The sequence below is a fragment of the Podarcis tiliguerta genome (genome assembly GCF_965153285.1).
Source record: "Podarcis tiliguerta genome assembly, chromosome: 14".
In the NCBI taxonomy this organism is placed as follows: Eukaryota; Metazoa; Chordata; class Lepidosauria; order Squamata; family Lacertidae; genus Podarcis; species Podarcis tiliguerta.
The window spans coordinates 10,859,991-10,878,697 of record NC_139547.1 but is presented as its reverse complement, the minus strand read 5'-3'; the positions used below and the strand labels follow the sequence as shown (position 1 = coordinate 10,878,697).

Below are 18,707 nucleotides of genomic sequence, written 5' to 3'. Positions count from 1 at the left end.
TTCTTATCAATATGATCTAATAGTTCCTAATAAAACTAAATATATACATTGTATAGGAAAATGCTTGTCATATATAGAAAAGATAATACTACCACCAAATGGACTAAACCAGAAATGGGAGGAACCTGTGGTTTTCCAGGTGTTGCCAGCACTTGGAGGGGTCAGTCGCCTAGGAACAAGTACACTGCCTTGGGCTCCATGGCAGAAGGCAGGTTATAGATGTAATAAAGTAAAAACACAATTCGCAAATGGTGTAGAGTCTAGAAAGCAGCATAGTTAGCAGAAAAATACTGTAACTAAAGCAAATGCCAAGGTTTCTGAGGAAAAGAACCATTAAAATAAAATAACTGGAAAAAGAGGGAGGGTAACTGGCTAACCATGACAGATGATGCGACACTGAAAACAGGTCAGTGACTTGAGGCTAATGCCATTTTAGATTATATACACAAGACAATAATTTCCAAGACTTGAGAAGTAGTAGGAGGCAAAAGATTAAAGCTTCGGTAAAAAGTCTCCCGTTTTGGCCATGACCAAAGGGCAGGTATGGGAAAAAGTGAAGAAGAAAAACAGTTCAATTGGAGTGATGGAGGGAAGCATTACCCACATTCTGAATTGGGTTCATGTCATCACAAAGGTTTTGTAGTATCAAACAGTGACAGTATGAGACCATTCAGGAATGGATGGAAACTGGTAGCAGAGAGGAAGAACTGTTGAAAACAGAAAAATATGTTTTTGCCCTAGTACCATGTTCACTATAGGTTTGTTACCCTCAAATATGCATTTCTCATGTGATGCAGAAACATCTTGGTCTTCCCTCAAGGTAATAAAGCAGATCACATCTCTACAAACCTACCATCAAAACCAGAGTTTTCCCAGGAATCTTTAGTTTATCCTATTGGTCACTAAGGGCATGTAAATTATTTAAAAACTACAGATGATGTTAAAGACATTCCTAATCATCATGATAATTTACCACTAGAACTATCATATTGCAGCTTGTGTAAAAAGAAAAGGATGCATTGGAAAATGGTACCATTTCCTTCCTTGGAGATTCTCCAGAAAAGTTTGGGCAAACATCCACCATGAATGGATACAGATTTTCTGCCTCAGAGCAAAGAATGGTCTTCATCAGAGACAGAAAGCATGTGTTCTTTCAAATGTTGATGGTCTCCTAACTCCCATCATCCCTGACCGCTGGCCATGCTGAGTGGGATTGATGGGACTTAGAAAGCCACAAGTTCCTTGTACCTGGTCAACATATACCTTCCAACTCTGTGAGAATTGTAGAAAACCTAAATTGTATAATCAATGTGTAAAATGTGAAAAGATACAGATAAAAGATAAAGATACTGTGGGGGAGGGAGACAGTGCTCCTGAAGGTAGGAGTCTATTAATTGATGAAGATGATCATCCAAATGTCATAGACCAAATGGAGCAAACAGCAAGCAGACCTAGTGGTGGGAGGAAAAAATCCTTAAATAAGAGACACGGGGGAATGACTAATGGACTTCAATGTCTGTACACTAATGCACAAAGCATGGGAAATAAACAAGATGAGCTTGAGCTCTTGGTACAGCAAACTAAATATGACATAATAGGCATCACTGAAACCTGGTGGGATAAGTCCCACGATTGGAATGTAAAAATGGAGGGATACAATCTATTTCAGAGAAACAGACCAGACAAGAAAGGAGGAGGAGTGGCGTTATATGTCAGGGATGTGTATACCTGTGAAGAGATCCAAGATTTAGAACCTCAAAGCCAAAGTGAGAGCATTTGGGTCAAAATTAAGGGAGAGAAGAATAATAGTGACCTCATTGTGGGAGTTTACTATAGATCCCCAAGCCAAACGGAGGACATCGATGATGCCTTCCTGGAACAGATGGCCAAGCATGCAAAAGGAAGGGAGATAGTAGTAATGGGGGACTTCAATTACCCAGATATTTGTTGGATGTCAAACTCAGCCAAGAGCATAAGGTCAAACAGATTCCTCACTGGCCTTGCAGACAACTTCATTGTCCAGAAAGTGGGAGAAGCAACAAGAGGAACAGCCATTTTAGATCTGGTCCTAACCAATGTCGATGACCTGGTTAGTGGGGTAGAAGTGGAAGGATCATTAGGCGCAAGTGATCATGCTCTTCTGAAGTTTACTATACAACGGAAAGGAGCAGCCAAGCATACTAGGACTCAATTTCTTGACTTTAAGAAAGCCGACTTCATAAAACTTAGGGAAGTGCTGGGTGAGATCCCATGGACAGTAATACTAAAAGGAAAGGGAGTTCATGATGGCTGGGAGTTTGTTAAGAGGGAGATAGTAAAAGCACAACTTCAGGCAATACCAATGAGACGGAAACATGGAAGGTGCCTAAAGAAGCCAGGGTGGCTATCTAAAGAACTTTTAACTGAGTTAAGATTAAAAAAGGATGTGTACAAAAAATGGAAAAGGGGGGAAACCACCAAAGAGGAATTCAAACAAATAGCCAGCACGTGTAGACACAAAGTCAGAAAAGCTAAAGCACAGAATGAACTCAGGCTTGCTAGAGAGGTTAAAAGCAACAAAAAAGGCTTCTATGGGTATGTTCGTAGCAAAAGGAAGAACAAAGAAACAGTGGGGTCACTCAGAGGAGAAGATGGTGAAATGCAAACAGGGGACACAGAAAGGGCTGAACTCCTCAATGCCTTCTTTGCCTCAGTCTTCTCCGATAAAGAAAACAATGCCCGACCTGAAGAATTTGGAGGAAATGATTCAGCAGAGGAAACACAGCCGAGAATAACTAAGGAGATAGTACAAGAATACTTGGCTAGTTTAGATGTATTCAAGTCTCCAGGGCCAGATGAACTGCATCCAAGAGTATTAAAAGAACTGGCAGATGTGATCTCAGAACCACTGGCAGTCATCTTTGAGAATTCCTGGAGAACAGGCGAAGTCCCGGCAGACTGGAGGAGGGCAAATGTTGTCCCTATTTTCAAAAAGGGGAAAAGAGAGGACCCAAATAATTACCGCCCAGTCAGTCTAACATCAATACCAGGGAAGATTCTGGAGCAGATCATTAAGCAAACAATCTGTGAGCACCTAGAAAGGAATGCTGTGATCACCAATAGTCAGCATGGATTTCTGAAAAATAAGTCATGTCAGACTAACCTGATCTCATTTTTTGACAGAATTACAAGCCTGGTAGATGAAGGGAACGCAGTGGATGTAGTCTACCTTGATTTCAGCAAGGCATTTGACAAGGTGCCCCATGATATTCTTGTAAAGAAGCTGGTAAAATGCGGTCTTGACTATGCTACCACTCAGTGGATTTGTAACTGGCTGACTGACCGGACCCAAAGGGTGCTCATCAATGGTTCCTCTTCATCCTGGAGAAGAGTGACTAGTGGGGTGCCACAGGGTTCTGTCTTGGGCCCGGTCTTATTCAACATCTTTATCAACGACTTGGATGATGGACTCAAGGGCATCCTGATCAAATTTGCAGATGACACCAAACTGGGAGGGGTGGCTAACACCCCAGAAGACAGGATCACACTTCAAAACGACCTTGACAGATTAGAGAACTGGGCCAAAACAAACAAGATGAATTTTAACAGGGAGAAATGTAAAGTATTGCACTTGGGCAAAAAAAATGAGAGGCACAAATACAAGATGGGTGACACCTGGCTTGAGAGCAGTACATGTGAAAAGGATCTAGGAGTCTTGGTTGACCACAAACTTAACATGAGCCAACAGTGTGACGCGGCAGCTAAAAGAGCCAATGCAATTCTGGGCTGCATCAATAGGAGTGTAGCATCTAGATCAAGGGAAGTTATAGTGCCACTGTATTCTGCTCTGGTCAGACCTCACCTGGAGTACTGTGTCCAGTTCTGGGCGCCACAGTTCAAGAAGGACACTGACAAACTAGAACGTGTACAGAGGAGGGCAACCAAAATGGTCAAAGGCCTGGAAACAATGCCTTATGAGGATCGGCTAAGGGAGCTGGGCATGTTTAGCCTGGAGAAGAGGAGGTTAAGGGGTGATATGATAGCCATGTTCAAATATATAAAAGGATGTCACATGGAGGAGGGAGAAAGGTTGTTTTCTGCTGCTCCAGAGAAGCGGACACGGAGCAATGGATACAAACTACAAGAAAGAAGATTCCACCTAAACATTAGGAAGAACTTCCTGACAGTAAGAGCTGTTCGACAGTGGAATTTGCTGCCAAGGAGTGTGGTGGAGTCTCCTTCTTTGGAGGTCTTTAAGCAGAGGCTTGACAACCATATGTCAGGAGTGCTCTGATGGTGTTTCCTGCTTGGCAGGGGGTTGGACTCGATGGCCCTTGTGGTCTCTTCCAACTCTATGATTCTATGATTCTATGATTCTATGATTCTATGATTCTATTACTTTTAGCTTGAATTCAAATGTATTCAAAAATGTATTTATTCTATTTCTAAATAATTTCCCATGAAATATGTACAATGTATCCTGCATTTTTGCCATTATGGAATGCAAGGCAATATGTAAGGATTTCCCATCTCAGCACTGGCCAGACCTAGACCTAACTCGCTTCTACAAAGGGGTCCATCATGTGCCCTTAGACCACAAGTGTGCATATACTGAGCAATGATCCATAAGGTGGCCATAAAACTGCTATTGTGTTGCTTTCTAATATCTTTAATTGGCTGACGTGATTCATGGATAATTTCTTGCAGCTTTTTCTTCTTCATGAGTCATTCTGAGACTTTATAACTAAATTTGAGAAGTTGTAAAAGCTCCCAGAAGTTCCACAACAGAAAGACACACACACACATACACTATTTTTATTTGTTTGTTTATATAAAGGAAGTCGTTATAGATACAGATAACTTCAAACAAGACAGCATAACATCATAGAGGAATCCACTATAAAAAGTGCTAAATCAGTGCTGGCCCAACCATTAGATAACTGTCTCAGGCAGCATACTGGGGGAAAAGAACAAGGAGGTGGAATAGCAAATGTCGAAGGACAGAGATGTACAGTGGTACCTCGGGTTAAGTACTTAATTCGTTCCGGAGGTCTGTTCTTAACCTGAAACTGTTCTTAGCCTGAAGCACCACTTTAGCTAATGGGGCCTCCTGCTGCCACTGCAGCAAGATTTCTGTTCTCATCCTGAAGCAAAGTTCTTAACCCAAGGTAATATTTCTGGGTTAGCGGAGTCTGTAACCTGAAGCATATGTAACCTGAAGCGTATGTAACCAGAGGTACCACTGTATATGCAATGTGGCCTACCCTGTATCCCCATCCCATTTCCACTTTGACCTAAGATTCAACTATCAGTCCCGTTGACTTTTGTACATGAAAAGGAGTCTGCCATCATGTCTTTGACCTCAAGGCAAAATCTCTTGGACCAACATCGGGTGCTTATGGGAACATTATGGCCTGGCCCAGTTATTTAAGCACACTCCAATATGCATATAGGACTCCTGTGTGAGTGGACTTTGCTTTCTTCTAAGGAAGTCAAATGGTAACTCTGTTCATGCAAAAGAATGGGCATGCAGAATTGCCCCACTCAGTAAATGGAACAGGAAAACTGTTGCAGGGCAGAACTCTTCATTGTGCACATTGAAGCTTCCAAAATGAACTTCAAGCCTGAGCACATGTCCGCAGTGACCAGGGCTACACCCTCTCAAATTTACCATAGTCTTCTATGGAGAGAGAAACTTTAATCGGGTGTATGACGCACATGTGGAACTTCCCAACACCTCCCCCCCAAAAACCCCCTGAGAAATCCATGCTCCTATGCCCCCTTTCTATTGCAGGATGATAACTCGGTTTTGGAACTTATTTATCTATAAATAGGCTGGATAGCTTGAAAGAATAGCTACTCTGAAAGAACCTTCAGTCCCTTTTGCTATCCCTAGCTGCAACATTCTTTCATAGCAAAGCATAAGATTTTCCTAGACATCAAAAAAATAGAGCCCAGTGAAAACATTCTTCTTCCTTCAGAGGGCATGTTAGATACCACCATGATCACGTAAATCAAATGGTTTTCCCTTTCTAGGCTATCAAGAGATGCTCCAAATACAACTAACATCTGTGTTACCAGGTCACAATTAGACTCTTGTGTTTCTCAAAAACCTCATCTGACTCACAATACCATTGGTGAAAAATGGTGTGGGGGCTTTCAGTGTTTTGTTAACCGGCTTTGCAGAACAGTAGCTCAAAAAAGGTACATGCCGCCTTGTTTAATTCCAAATTATTACTGGGGGTTTTTTCTTAGTATCATTAAAATTTGCTTCTCAAAACGGCCAAATGGCTGGGTGTTATTTTTATAACCTCTCTTTGGACCAATGCAAGCAAATGGCAAGAGATGGATAATGCTGTATTTACTAGCACTAGATATACTAGTAGAATAATGTAATCATTTCCTTGTGTTCTGAAAGAACTTTGACCTATATGAACAAAAAGCACACACAAAAGAAATACACTGTCAGCCAAGTCTTCCATTTTCACTGTGAACAATAAAGCAAGCATTATGCCTGGCTATTAGTGGGTCTTCTATGGAAAGTAATATACATCTCTGATATCCAGTATAAAATGCCATATAACAGGGAGGATATGCCCAAAATTCTGATACTTTTAAAGTTATTCTGGAAACCTTTGGTTAGTTTGAAAAGGTGTATTACTGGAATACTACAGGAAGAGAAAACATGAAGCCATGCAAAATATAAACTTAGTATATGGTAGTATAATTTTCATGGCATTAAAACTGAATGAGCTTCGCGATCAATAATGGAGCTGTTCAATAATCAAACACACACACACACACAAAATTTCACTACCTACTACTGGAAGTGGCTTTTTTATGTGAAGTGGTAAGTTCCTCTCTCACATATAATTTTCCTTTTTCCTTTCCACCTTTGTTCGGAATCAACAATTAAATGATTTTCATTATTGTTTATCACCACAAGTGAGTTCTAAAACTGTCACAAGGAAATTATCCATGTGTAAGATTTCCATGCAGACAAAAGACAAACTGCAGCTTATAACACCAAGTACACAGAATAGGGAAGAGAAAAGAAGAAAAACAGTCAGGGTTCATAAACAACTTAAGAACATTTAAGAATTACTCCTTTCTTTTTACACACCTTCTCTGTGCAGCCCTTTGTTTCCACTGTAAACCATACTGGAATCGGGCGGAAAAAGTAGTTGCCTTCTGGCAGCAAAATGGGCTACACTGTCAGTATCTCAGGAATCCAGATGTCTGCAGTGGCTAACACAAAAATGTTCAGCTTTGGCTACATATTCAGCCTCTCTGTGCAAGACATTTTTTCCACAAAGAAGGCAGAGTAAGAGTGCACATAGCAACAGAACTCGCAGCTGATTGGACGGAAGGCGTGCTTCAACCCTTCACTGCTCACAAGGTCTACTACAGTTTCCTGTCTGTTTGGCAGTAGTATCATGTTTTCTTTTCTCCTCTTATGAACCCAGCTGTGTTTGGGCAATTTGAGAGCAAAGAAAAGCAGAACAACAAGAAGCAGGACACACTAAATGTGGCACTGAGTGTTGCTATTATTACAGTTCAAATATAAAAAGATAAATGGCATTTTTAGCTCAACATACCCAAAATGTGTACATATGACAAACACAAGACCATTTGTTTTGAATGGTAGTTTTGCTCACAGTATGTTAATAGTTAAAAAGGGGGGGGGACAACACATACACTGTTGAGAGATGTCAATTGATACTACTATTTCTATTTCTACTCTATTGGGAATTATTTCTACATGTATGTAAAGTTAATAAAGTTTGTTAAATGTTCTTCACATGCTAAACAGCCAGGATTTTTCCAGAATCAAAGACTGAGGAACAGAAACATGCCCTCTCAGTGTACAGAAATTTAAGATTTTAAAATCACACAACTTCATTTACCATGAAGTCTGTAAAATTTAGAAAGTTGCAGGGTTTTCACACAACAGTTGCAGCTTTTGAAGCAGGCATACCCAACCTGTGGCCCTCCAGATGTTTTGGCCTACAACTCCCATGATCCCAAGCTAACAGGACCAGTGGTCAGGGATGATGGGAATTGTAGTCCAAAACATCTGGAGGGCCGAAGGTTGGGGTGCCTGTTTTAAAGTCACAGGGCCAGATAGCCAGGATGAAGAACAAGCCTCTTAAATTTGGTTGTGGTTGAGAAATCATATCATCTATCTTTGCTACAGTACCTGGAAGGCCTAAGGCTGGAGTAAGGGAACCTGTGGCCCTCCAGATGTTATTGGATTTCTAACTCCTATCATCTCTGATCACTGGTCAAGCTGACTGAAGCCGGGGTTCAAAATTAGCAGGGCACCAGGCGCATTTTGCACCTAAGGATTCTCCATTTGCAAGCACCTCAAAAAGTCTGGGTGCCATTTTTTTGCACCTGACACTCAAGGATTTCTGAAATGTATGTGCTTTGAAGTTTCAAAGTATATGTTGATAGACAATATGTTAAGAAGTTTAACAACAGAGAGTTGAGTATTTGAGAAACTCAAGTATGGTACCAATATTTTTATTGTAAACACCGAATTAAACATGTATTAACAATTTCTGCAAAAAATGTGATATTAACAATGTGTCACTTATGTGAATTGTATATTAATTCATGCTTATCAAAATAATGAATAAAAAGTGTTGTCAACTCTCACATACCCCGTGACGACTAGACATTCTGTTTGGTGCCCACAACCCAGGTCCCAGAAGCCATTTGGCTCCTAGCTTTTCTACCCCAGTTTCTAACACTGGCTGGAGCAGATGATGAAGAAGAAGAGTTTGGATTTGATATCCTGCTTTATCACTACCCGAAGGAGTCTCAAAGCGGCTAACATTCTCCTTTCCCTTCCTCCCCCACAACAAACACTCTGTGAGGTGAGTGGGGCTGAGAGGCTTCAGAGAAGTGTGACTAGCCCAAGGTGCATGTGGAGGAGTGGCGACGCGAACCCGGTTCCCCAGATTACGAATCTGTCGCTCTTAACCACTACACCACACTGGCTCTCATGACAGCTTTCCTTGTGGTACAAGGATGTCCAGAGCATCAGTAGATAACAACAGAGGAGGGAGAATAACGCTGAATCACCTTCAAAAACCTCTATCTTGTTAGGATTCAGTTTCAATTTACTGGGCCCCATCCAGCCAACGACTGCACCTAGGTACCGATTCAGCACCTGCACATCCTCATCTAACTCAGTTTGTAGAAAGAAAGAGAGACCTGGGTATTAACAGCATACTGATGGCAGTTCACTTCGAACAGCTTCACATGGGTGTTAACACAGCAATGGGGACAGAAACAACTTATCAGAACCCCACAACCCAAGAGCCTTAAAGTTGAAGAAGTGTCACTCAGTGCTACTCTCCGATAACAACCCCTCATGTAGAACTGCTGCAACACAGTGCCTCCAACTCCCATCTCAATGCATCGCCCCAGGAGGATATCATAGTCAATGCTATCGAACATGGCTGAGAGATCAAGGATAATCAATAGGGTCACACTCTCTTGTCTCTCTTCCAGTCAAGGTCACTCATCAGAATGACCAAGGCTGTTTCTGTCCCAACTCTGACCGGAAGCCAAACTTTAACAGATCTAAAAAAAAAAAAGTTCCTTCTTCCAAGATTATCTGGAGTTGTGCTGCCACAGCATCTCAAATACTTTCTCAAGTAGCAACCAAGCAATAGTTGTTGCAACAGTGTGGCTGGTACACCAGCAACATCCTCACCTTGTCTCTTTGACCCAAAACCAGGTATACCCCCTCAAACCTGGGCCCATGAAAGGCTTAATGATCACCGTACTCAGGTTGTTGAAGCTGGGTCCGATCAATGATCCAAGTCACTTAGAAAGTTTATGAACAACACCAATCCTAGGACAGAAACCTGCAGCACCCCACATTACCTTTTGACAGGGTAGTGAGGAACATTTGGTGGTCACTTTTTAAGTTTGGTCAGTTAACTAGTAACATTGTCTAGCCCGTACTTTACTAGCTTCTCCAGAAGAACATCATGGAGGACTTTGTCAAATTCTTTACTGAAATCAAGGTACATTACATCTACAACATGCCCCTGATCCACTAATATAATAACTCTATAAAATAAATAAATAAATAAATAAATAAATAATAGTCTGGCATAAATTGTTGAGAAACCCATGCTGGTTCTGAATAATCAAAGCATCCCTTTCCAAGTGTTCGCAGAACAACTGTTTAATTATCTGTTCTAGGACCTTTCTTGGTATCGGTATGCAACTGACTGGTCGGTAAAGTAAAGGTAAAGGGACCCCTGACCATTAGGTCCAGTCGTGACTGACTCTGGGGTTGCGGCACTCATCTCGCTTTATTGGAGGGAGCCGGCGTATAGCTTTCGGGTCATGTGGCCAGCATGACTAAGCCGCTTCTGGCGAACCAGAGAAGCACAGAAACGCCATTTACCTTCCTGCCAGAGCAGTACCTATTTATCTACTTGCACTTTGACGTGCTTTCAAACTGCTAGGTTGGCAGGAGCAGGGACCGAGCAACGGGAGCTCACCCCGTCACGGGGATTTGAACCGTTGACCTTCTGATTGGCAAGTCCTAGGCTCTGTGGTTTAACCCACAGCGCCACCCGCGTCCCGACTGGCCGGTAGGTCAATATAAAATAATGACAAATGATCTCTCATTCTAAAAAAAGCCAGAAATATGTTTTAGAAATAATTTTTAAAAATAGATTAAAGAAATAAAATTATAAGATGGTACCTTAACAGACTGCAGTAGACTTTTGATGATGAGCTGCAAATCACCCCTGTATCATACCTGCTGATCTGAATATCACACTGCAGGATATACACATAGAAAAACTGCAATATAGTGGTACCTCAGGTTAAGTACTTAATTCGTTCTGGAGGTCTTAACCTGAAACTGTTCTTAACCTGAAGCACCACTTTAGCTAATGGGGCCTCCTGCTGCTGCTTTGCCACTGGAGCACGATTTCTGTTCTCATCCTGAAGCAAAGTTCTTAACCAGAGGTATTATTTCTGGGTTAGCAGAGTCTGTAACCTGAAGCGTCTGTAACCTGAAGTGTATGTAACCCGAGGTACCACTGTACCTTTAACTTTACTGGTACCTGAATGATTTCGCCTGGTTTCGCTGCCCGCACATGTGCAGAAGCTCTCAATTGTGCTTCGTGCATGTGTAGAAGCGCTAAATTGCGCCGCATGCGCAGACGTGGCACTTCTGGATGCAAACGCTTCAAGTTGCAGACATGCCTCCGCGATGGATTACGTCCACAACTTGAGGTTCCACTGTACTGTACTCCCAATAGCATGGAAAGTAGATTGCAATTCCACATAGCTTACAGCACTAGAAGCCATGTATCCGGAAGCATCCTGCTTGAAAAAGGACAAACTAAAACTAGTTAAACAGCCTCTTCCTTTGACATGTGAATCAATCTGTGTCAGAGCTAGGGACTAGGTGTTGCTGGACTACAGATCCCAACATCAACCATGTTTACTGGGGCCAATGGGGGTTAGGAGTCAAACAAAAGCTGGAGAGCCACATGCTCCCCAGATCTGGTTTACACAGTGGTCTGAAGAATATTTCAATTCCTAGGCATAATATTGAAAGCATCTGGGTAACAGAAAATGAGTCACACACATTACACTGTCATGTGAATTATGAGTTTCTTGCCCATTATTGTTTGAAGTATCCGACTCATTACTATTCTAAACTAATTATTTCACCTTATTATTAATTTGTTTTTAATGTTAGCCTTCTTGTTTATTTTTATTTTTAATTTGTTTGGTGCTTCCCACAATCAAGAAAGTCTCAAAGTAACACTAGGTGAAGTCATGGTTGTTGTTTTTTCATACTATTCACTCTGAAAGTGACAGATCAATATCAACTCCGATTGCTCCCAGAGGCACTTGTATTTTCATTCAAAGTCCAGTGTGGCACAATAAAAAACTGATTTTCAGAACTGAAATATTAGAGTGGTTTCTGACTAGATCATGCTCAGAGCCGGCCCACTGAAAGACAGTGGACAACTTAAGTCCATTGGTTTTTCAATGGGTCTACTCTTGAGTATGGCTTATACCACTCATGCCTTTTTCTACCAACAAAGATGGTTCCATCCAAGGACTACAACCATGAATCCAGAATTGTGACAGGACTACTGCCATAGATCCAGCCACGCCTCATATAAAGCCATAAAAATTAATCAACTACAAGGATGCACTGCTGAGTGGAAAGAGATAGGTCACAAACTTAAAAGCTTAAAACCTTAACTGAATAAATTACAGTTGCTATTTCCATTTTTACTTTCAGTACAAGATGAAAGCACATAATTACTACTTTATTATAGTTTGTACTTCACTTAAGATGTTGTCTCCAGTAAATGCTCAATTATATTTTAATCCACATCCTCCATTTTCCACCCAAGATTCTTCTTCATCATCAAGTTTTCACTTAATCTTTGATTACTAATAAAAGGTCAGTGGTACTAACAACTATGCAATTTTGTTTGGCAGCAACAGAGCAGGTGAAAATTAATTAGGAACCGAAACACCAGAAAGTCCTTCATCTACACACACAAAATCAGAGCAACTTACAATTCTTTTGTGTCTGTACACTATACACTACAATGGCACATCTGTTTTTCCCATAATTAAGGCTAGATTGCCCACATCATTATCCAAACCACCAGACAATATGATTGCCATCTGAGCCATCTTCTTCTAGGATTTCCTAATCCTCACATTTCTTATAAAGTAATCCAACAAACATCACAGATCTCTCCCTTATATTTACTTTTCAGGAGTACAATCCAATAGCAAGAAAAACTGCCAGAACAGCTTCCCTGCTAGAACAGGATGCAGCATCACTACCACTTCATTGCCTCATCCCTGCATTTACCTGCGGCTTCTATAACTAGAAGCACAATTTAGGCAATCTTCAGAACAGCTGCCGCCACCCTACTAAACAGGAAGTAACATCACCTGGAGCACATATGCCTCTTGTTTATTATTCATCATCCTAAACTGAATTTTGCACCTCTTATCTGCAAAGATGAACACAATCCTATGCATGTTTACTTGGGAGGTAGTCCTGCAATCTTCAAAACAAGCTTACTCCCTGCTAAATCTAAGTAGAACTATCAAATATGCCTGTTGGCTATTTACAAAACTCTCAATCCACAATTACAGAGTTTCGGGTTGTATGTGATAAAAGTTAGAGATGATACATCAGTGGGCTGGAGTTGGAAAGTTTCAGTTGTCATAAGCAGTTTTACTTACAAATTAATGGGACATATTTCCAAGGAAGCTTTAAGGCTTCCCTGACACATGACAAGAAAAAGCAAGTCTCCACAGTAGGTAAACCATCTATTTCCAGCAACATCTGCAGATGGGTGATAACACTGCTCAGGACTTGTTATAGATATGCATATCCTCTTCTCCCCTTCAAATTACTAGATTTAGTAAGTAAATTGGAACTAGGTTTTTTGTGGGAAATATTGTTTTTAAGGTGTTTCTTTACAGTTTTTCAGGTGGACCTCACCACGCAGCTTAACAAAAATTACAACAATAAGCATATTTTTTAAAAAAATATTCTACTTCTTCTCACTCCTCTCAGGGCAAAAGAGTCATTCAGACACCCCTCTGGTGACAGTTGGAGAAGGGAGGGGGCCCTATGGGAGATGAATGTTGACAAATCCCCAAGTTTCTTTCTTCTCCCCTCAGGGCAAAATGAATTAGGCTACAGTCTTATACCCTCATATCTGGAAGTAAGTCTTCATGAACTCAGTGAGATTTCTGAGTAGAAATGTATATATATGACTGTGATGCTGTCAGCGGTACTTTAAAAAGTGGTTAAACCTTGAATGATTTAAAAGCAAAACAGAAATGTTGGCAGTTCCCCAAGCCTGGAGACTAAGATCTACTAAACTCAGTGATGCTTAAGGGATGCAATGGAACACTATTTACTGCATACCTTAAACTTATATAGTACAAGCAGTTGGGGGGCAGAGCGCTCTCTCTGACCCCTCCCCCTATCTTATAAATATAAGATACCTCACACATTTTGAATATGTTAACCGATGCCCTTTATTTCAGAGCCAAGTTTCTAAACCTCCATCAACCCATCTTTTCTGCTACCAAATCAATGAAAATGCTTCTCAGTGTCACTGACAGAGAATTAGTAATAAGTGCCCCTTTTCATCTGAATACAGGAAGTTATCAGATTCACTAGCCCATTATTTAAAATCAAGAGTTTCATTCTATTTTTACTTCTAAATGCATGTTTTTCTACCCAAAATCCTAGATCGGACAATCACTTTGAACTTAAGTTCAGCTATTACTACTACTACTACTACTACTACTACTAATGAAAAAGACAAAACTGCTACTGATTAACCAAGAATATCATCTGGAGAAACAAACAAAACATTTCTCCTTTATAGCCAAGTGCAGCACAATTTTCCTCCTATCTGTCCAGTATTAAACAGACTGTACTGCAGCTTAGTTAAATGCTCTGCTCATCCTGTGTCCTTCACTATTAATTTGCAACTAATGGAAGCAGGTGATTTCATGCTTCCCTGTGGTGCAGCTGCTGTTGAATGGGGGGGGGGGAGAGAATCACATGTAAACATTTGCATGATTATGCCTTCACAACTGCATTGGTAGGATGAATATGGCATTTAGGCCACAGTTTAACCCTTTGTAGATGCTTCACAAAGAGTAACAATTTGTGGACAGTTAAAACTATGCGCATTGGAATTATAGTTCTTATTTGCTTTCAAAACTGCAACTGGCACTTAAAGTTCCAACTTCACCTTGCTGCTGCAAAAAGGCAATTTAAAGCACATTTTGCTACTGTTACGTGGCCTGATGTGTCTCAGAGACATTATAATTTCAATATATCAAAAGTTGTTTTCTGCAAGAAGTCTTCATTCACCTTTATTTCAACTGCATTACACTGGCTGACTACTCTACAGCTATCTCACCATAAATCGCCACTGTCTCATATCAGATCTATTGTGCCAAAGCTTTCATAGTGTGAAAGGAGTTACAAATACTGAACTTCTGCTTTATCTCAGTATATTTAGTAATTCCTGCTTTCCCTTTGAGTATTTAGGCTGCAAACCTAAGAGCACTTATTGGGAAGTAAGTAACATTGAATAGTCAGCTTTACTTCAGAGTAAACATGTTTAGAATCATATTGCACACGACACAACTGAAGTCAAATAAGGATTCTGCAAATAGTTGTCAATACACAATGCTCCTTTGTTTGACCGTATCCCACCAGTTTCTTTTCTTTCAAGATCAAGCAGTTTTAAAACAGCCATGACACATGTACTTCTGTACATTCACTTATTTAATATATTAATCATAAAATAACATACTTTTCGTAACAAAAAAGGATACCCAATAAGCAAGCATCTCAAAAAACAAAGCACTTCCTAGGTAAGTGCCTATAGGATCACAGCCTTGATACTTTTACACATCCTCAACCACTTTAATATATAATCTTACATGCCTGAAATGATTCATACAGTAACTGACTGTGTATTTAAAGTTATGGAAGTACAATACAGTATAGCAAAGGTATTACTCCCGGGTGCTCATTGCTCCAATGTGAGATATGAAATTTAACCTGCAATCCTGCAGATGCTTGAGACACCAGTAGTACTTACTTCTGAGTATACATGCATAGGATTGCACTGTTCACTAAAAATAATGTTCAAGCTAGTTACAACAGTGAAATACATTATTGCAAGCAATAACTAATGATGAATACACAGTTAACATTAGAAGTCAGGACTTGCTTAACTCTAGTGGCGTGAACCATTTTTACAATAGCTACACAAGTTCTGAATCAGTAGAATGATGCTATCTGACCCACAGAATTTAACTACTAGCCACAAACACAATTAAAGGAACTAGAGCAGATTCTACTAGAAGTGGTCAGGAGAATATAAATAGAATGAAAGTTTTAGCTGCTTTGCATGAGTTTCGATGCTGTCCTAACCTGTGTTTATATCATGCATTTATACAGAGATTGAGTTGCTAACAAAATTCCTGATAGCAATCTCTGACAGATTTTTTTTCTCATGTTGCAATTGTATGATAATAGCCTAAGCCTAAGCACAACACTGTTCTGACATTTAAAATGATCCTCCCAGGGCAAAGGGTATTTTTCACAATGAGTTTCTGTCTTCCAGTTCTTGATTGATGAAGTAAACCCAGCTCTTTATTGACAAAGTCAATCCAATAAATTTTCACAACCTCCTTAAAAAAATAACACTACAGACACTAACAATAATTATCAATTTCAGGCATTAATCCTTCCAAAACCCTCACTCTTCCCTCCCCCCAAAATGGACCCAGTACCCACCTCATCACAATATTATCACCACCCATTAAAAAAAAACATTTATCCAGGATAAAAATGTTAAGCATAGGATTTTTTATTGAATCATTTACCTCGGTCAGGCTTCATTTTCAGTCCAAATCTTTCTTCTTCTTCTTCTTCAAGGAAAAGGGGGGTGCAAGGGCTTATCCGGGCTATTTTCTCTCCCTCTTCTTTGTAGTCTCACTAATGCTGTCTGCAGCTAATTTCTCTCTCTCTCTCTCTCTCTCTCTCTTTGCTATTGTTACAGGAATAATACAATAAAAATCCCCCCCCCTTTATCCTTAACAGCTCACAAAAATCTGTAGCAGCTAGGCCTCCTCCTGGCATTTATTGTGGTGGCAGCAGAAGTCTGCTGGGAGGGGGGGAAGCTAGACCCGGCCAATGCCTGCCTTCTTCCCTCCCTCCTTCTCTCTCTCTGGATCTTGCCAGTGTGTCCTTCTTTAACACGGCGTCTGAACAGGTCTATTTATAACCTGCCTGGGCCAAAGCTCAGACAACAAAAAGTTAAAACTTCCCCCCCGACGCGTATGCAACACACTCGCCCGAATCAAAAGGCTCTGAATCACAGAGCCCCAGGGCAGGGTCAACCCAGGCTGGAGTCCATGGCGTTTTACCTGTTCTACGGAGCCAGGCAGGAAGGAGGAGGAGGGAGAGGGAGAGAGGGCAGAACTCCCGACCTCCTTCCCCCAAATTCCCTGCTCGCGCGCCGAGACTAAATAAAAACAGTCTGACAACAGCCGCCGACGCTCATTGTCATAAAAGGAGGGAGGGCTTTAAAAAAAAAAGAGGAGGAGACGACGACGGGGAAGCCGCGCAGCGCAATGGTCCACTTTGTTCCTTAAGTCCTCGGAAACGCGCAACAACAAAAAAGCCTCGCGCTGTTAAATTAAACAGCACCTGGATTGAGCTCCGCGCAAGGGAAAAACAACCACCACCTTCCTCCTCCTTGGCTCGGCTCGACCCTCACCTTACACAACCCGGCCGAGAGGGGAATAGAGGGGGAGGGAGGAGAGAAGAGGAGGGATGGAAGGCGACTTCTTCTTCTTCTTCACCGCCCCATCGCTCAAGTCCCGTGTCAACGGCAACCGCCAGCCCCTTTCGGCGCTCCGGGCCCTCCTAGACACCCGCCTCTCGCGGCGCGAACACCCGCGGAGATCCCGAGGCGCCCGAATGTGCCTGACGCGCGCGGCGGCCAATAAAAGGCTCCCGGCTGCTGCTGGCGTCCTCCTCCTCCCACTCGGCCCCTCACCTGCCCCGCATGAGCCTGGCTCGCAGTCCCGCTCTCGCGCGCACCTCAGCGGGTCAAGGCAGGCTGTCGCAGCAGCAGCAGCCGCCGCATCGCTCCCGCTCTCGCTCTCTCTCCTCCCCACAACCCGCGGCGACTCCGGAGAGGGAGGCGAGCGGACACCCGCCGCTGCTGCTGCTGGGCCTCCTCAAGCCCTCACGCAAACAACGCGACGCCGGCGGCGACGCCACCCGGACCTGCCCGCCTCAGTCCAGTCTCGACGAGCAGGCTCTCCCTCCCCGCCAGCCGGGCTGTTGTTGCTCTTGCGGCGGCTGCCGAGTGTTTTCCATGACTCCGCCGTGCCCTCCTCCGCTGACTAACTCTCCTCCTCCTCCTCCTGACACTTCTCTGCCTCCCAGCCAAACGGGCCGCCGCCGCCGCCGCCACACGCTCCCCGGTCACGGGCTGCGGCGGCGTCGTGCGAAGCGGGCAAGGGAGGAAGAGTTGGGCAGACAGACCCGCTGGCGTGGAAGCTTAACGCGCGAGGCAGAAGCGGGGTGCGGGGAGAGTCGCGAGGGTCTCTGCCCCGCCTCCCATGCCCCGCGCAGCTCTAGGACTCTCTGGGAAGCCTGCCTCAGCCGCCCCTCTCCTCGCCTTCCCAGGCGGGCATCCCTCCCTCCCTCCGTCCGCTCCCCTCCTTCCTCGCCGTCGCTATCTGGTTTATTTTGCCTTGTCAAAAAAAAACCAACCACCACACAAAAAAACACGGCCGACGTCACGTGGCCCGCCCGTGGCCAATCCATTTGCAAGCTGCTCTTGCCTTCCACTTGTTTCTAAGCCTGGCGAGGAACTGCGTTGTTATGGCAACCGAAGCCCAAGTAAAAGTTGGGCCTGTTGAGTAGTGAGAGACCAAAACAGGCCCTGTATGTTTTCCTTATTTATACAAACGCACGCACGCACGGCCGTATTCCCAGGATCCTAGGAGGAAAAAAACTAAATGCCGATGACGGCTTTTCCGTTCCTACTTTTGTGGGTTTTCGCCTGAAGCTGAACAGAAGTTGGGAAAGTTCTAATGCAAACAGTGTTTGCCGGTGCAAAGTTCCTCAGTCTGAGCTCTTA

The 18,707-nt window shown here is 42.6% G+C and overlaps 1 protein-coding gene across 1 annotated transcript in view; it reads right to left on the bottom strand.

Annotated features, from left to right (window-relative positions):
• The window catches only part of ATOSA (atos homolog A), a 51,532-nt gene extending 33,214 nt beyond the window's left edge, over positions 1-18,318 (bottom strand). Inside the window, exon 1 of the mRNA XM_083411920.1 lies at positions 16,435-18,318. Within this exon, the coding sequence (XP_083268046.1) occupies positions 16,435-16,450 (16 nt within the window). The 5' untranslated portion in view covers positions 16,451-18,318. The remainder of the gene's footprint in view (positions 1-16,434) is intronic.
• Between the last annotated feature and the right edge of the window lie 389 nt (positions 18,319-18,707).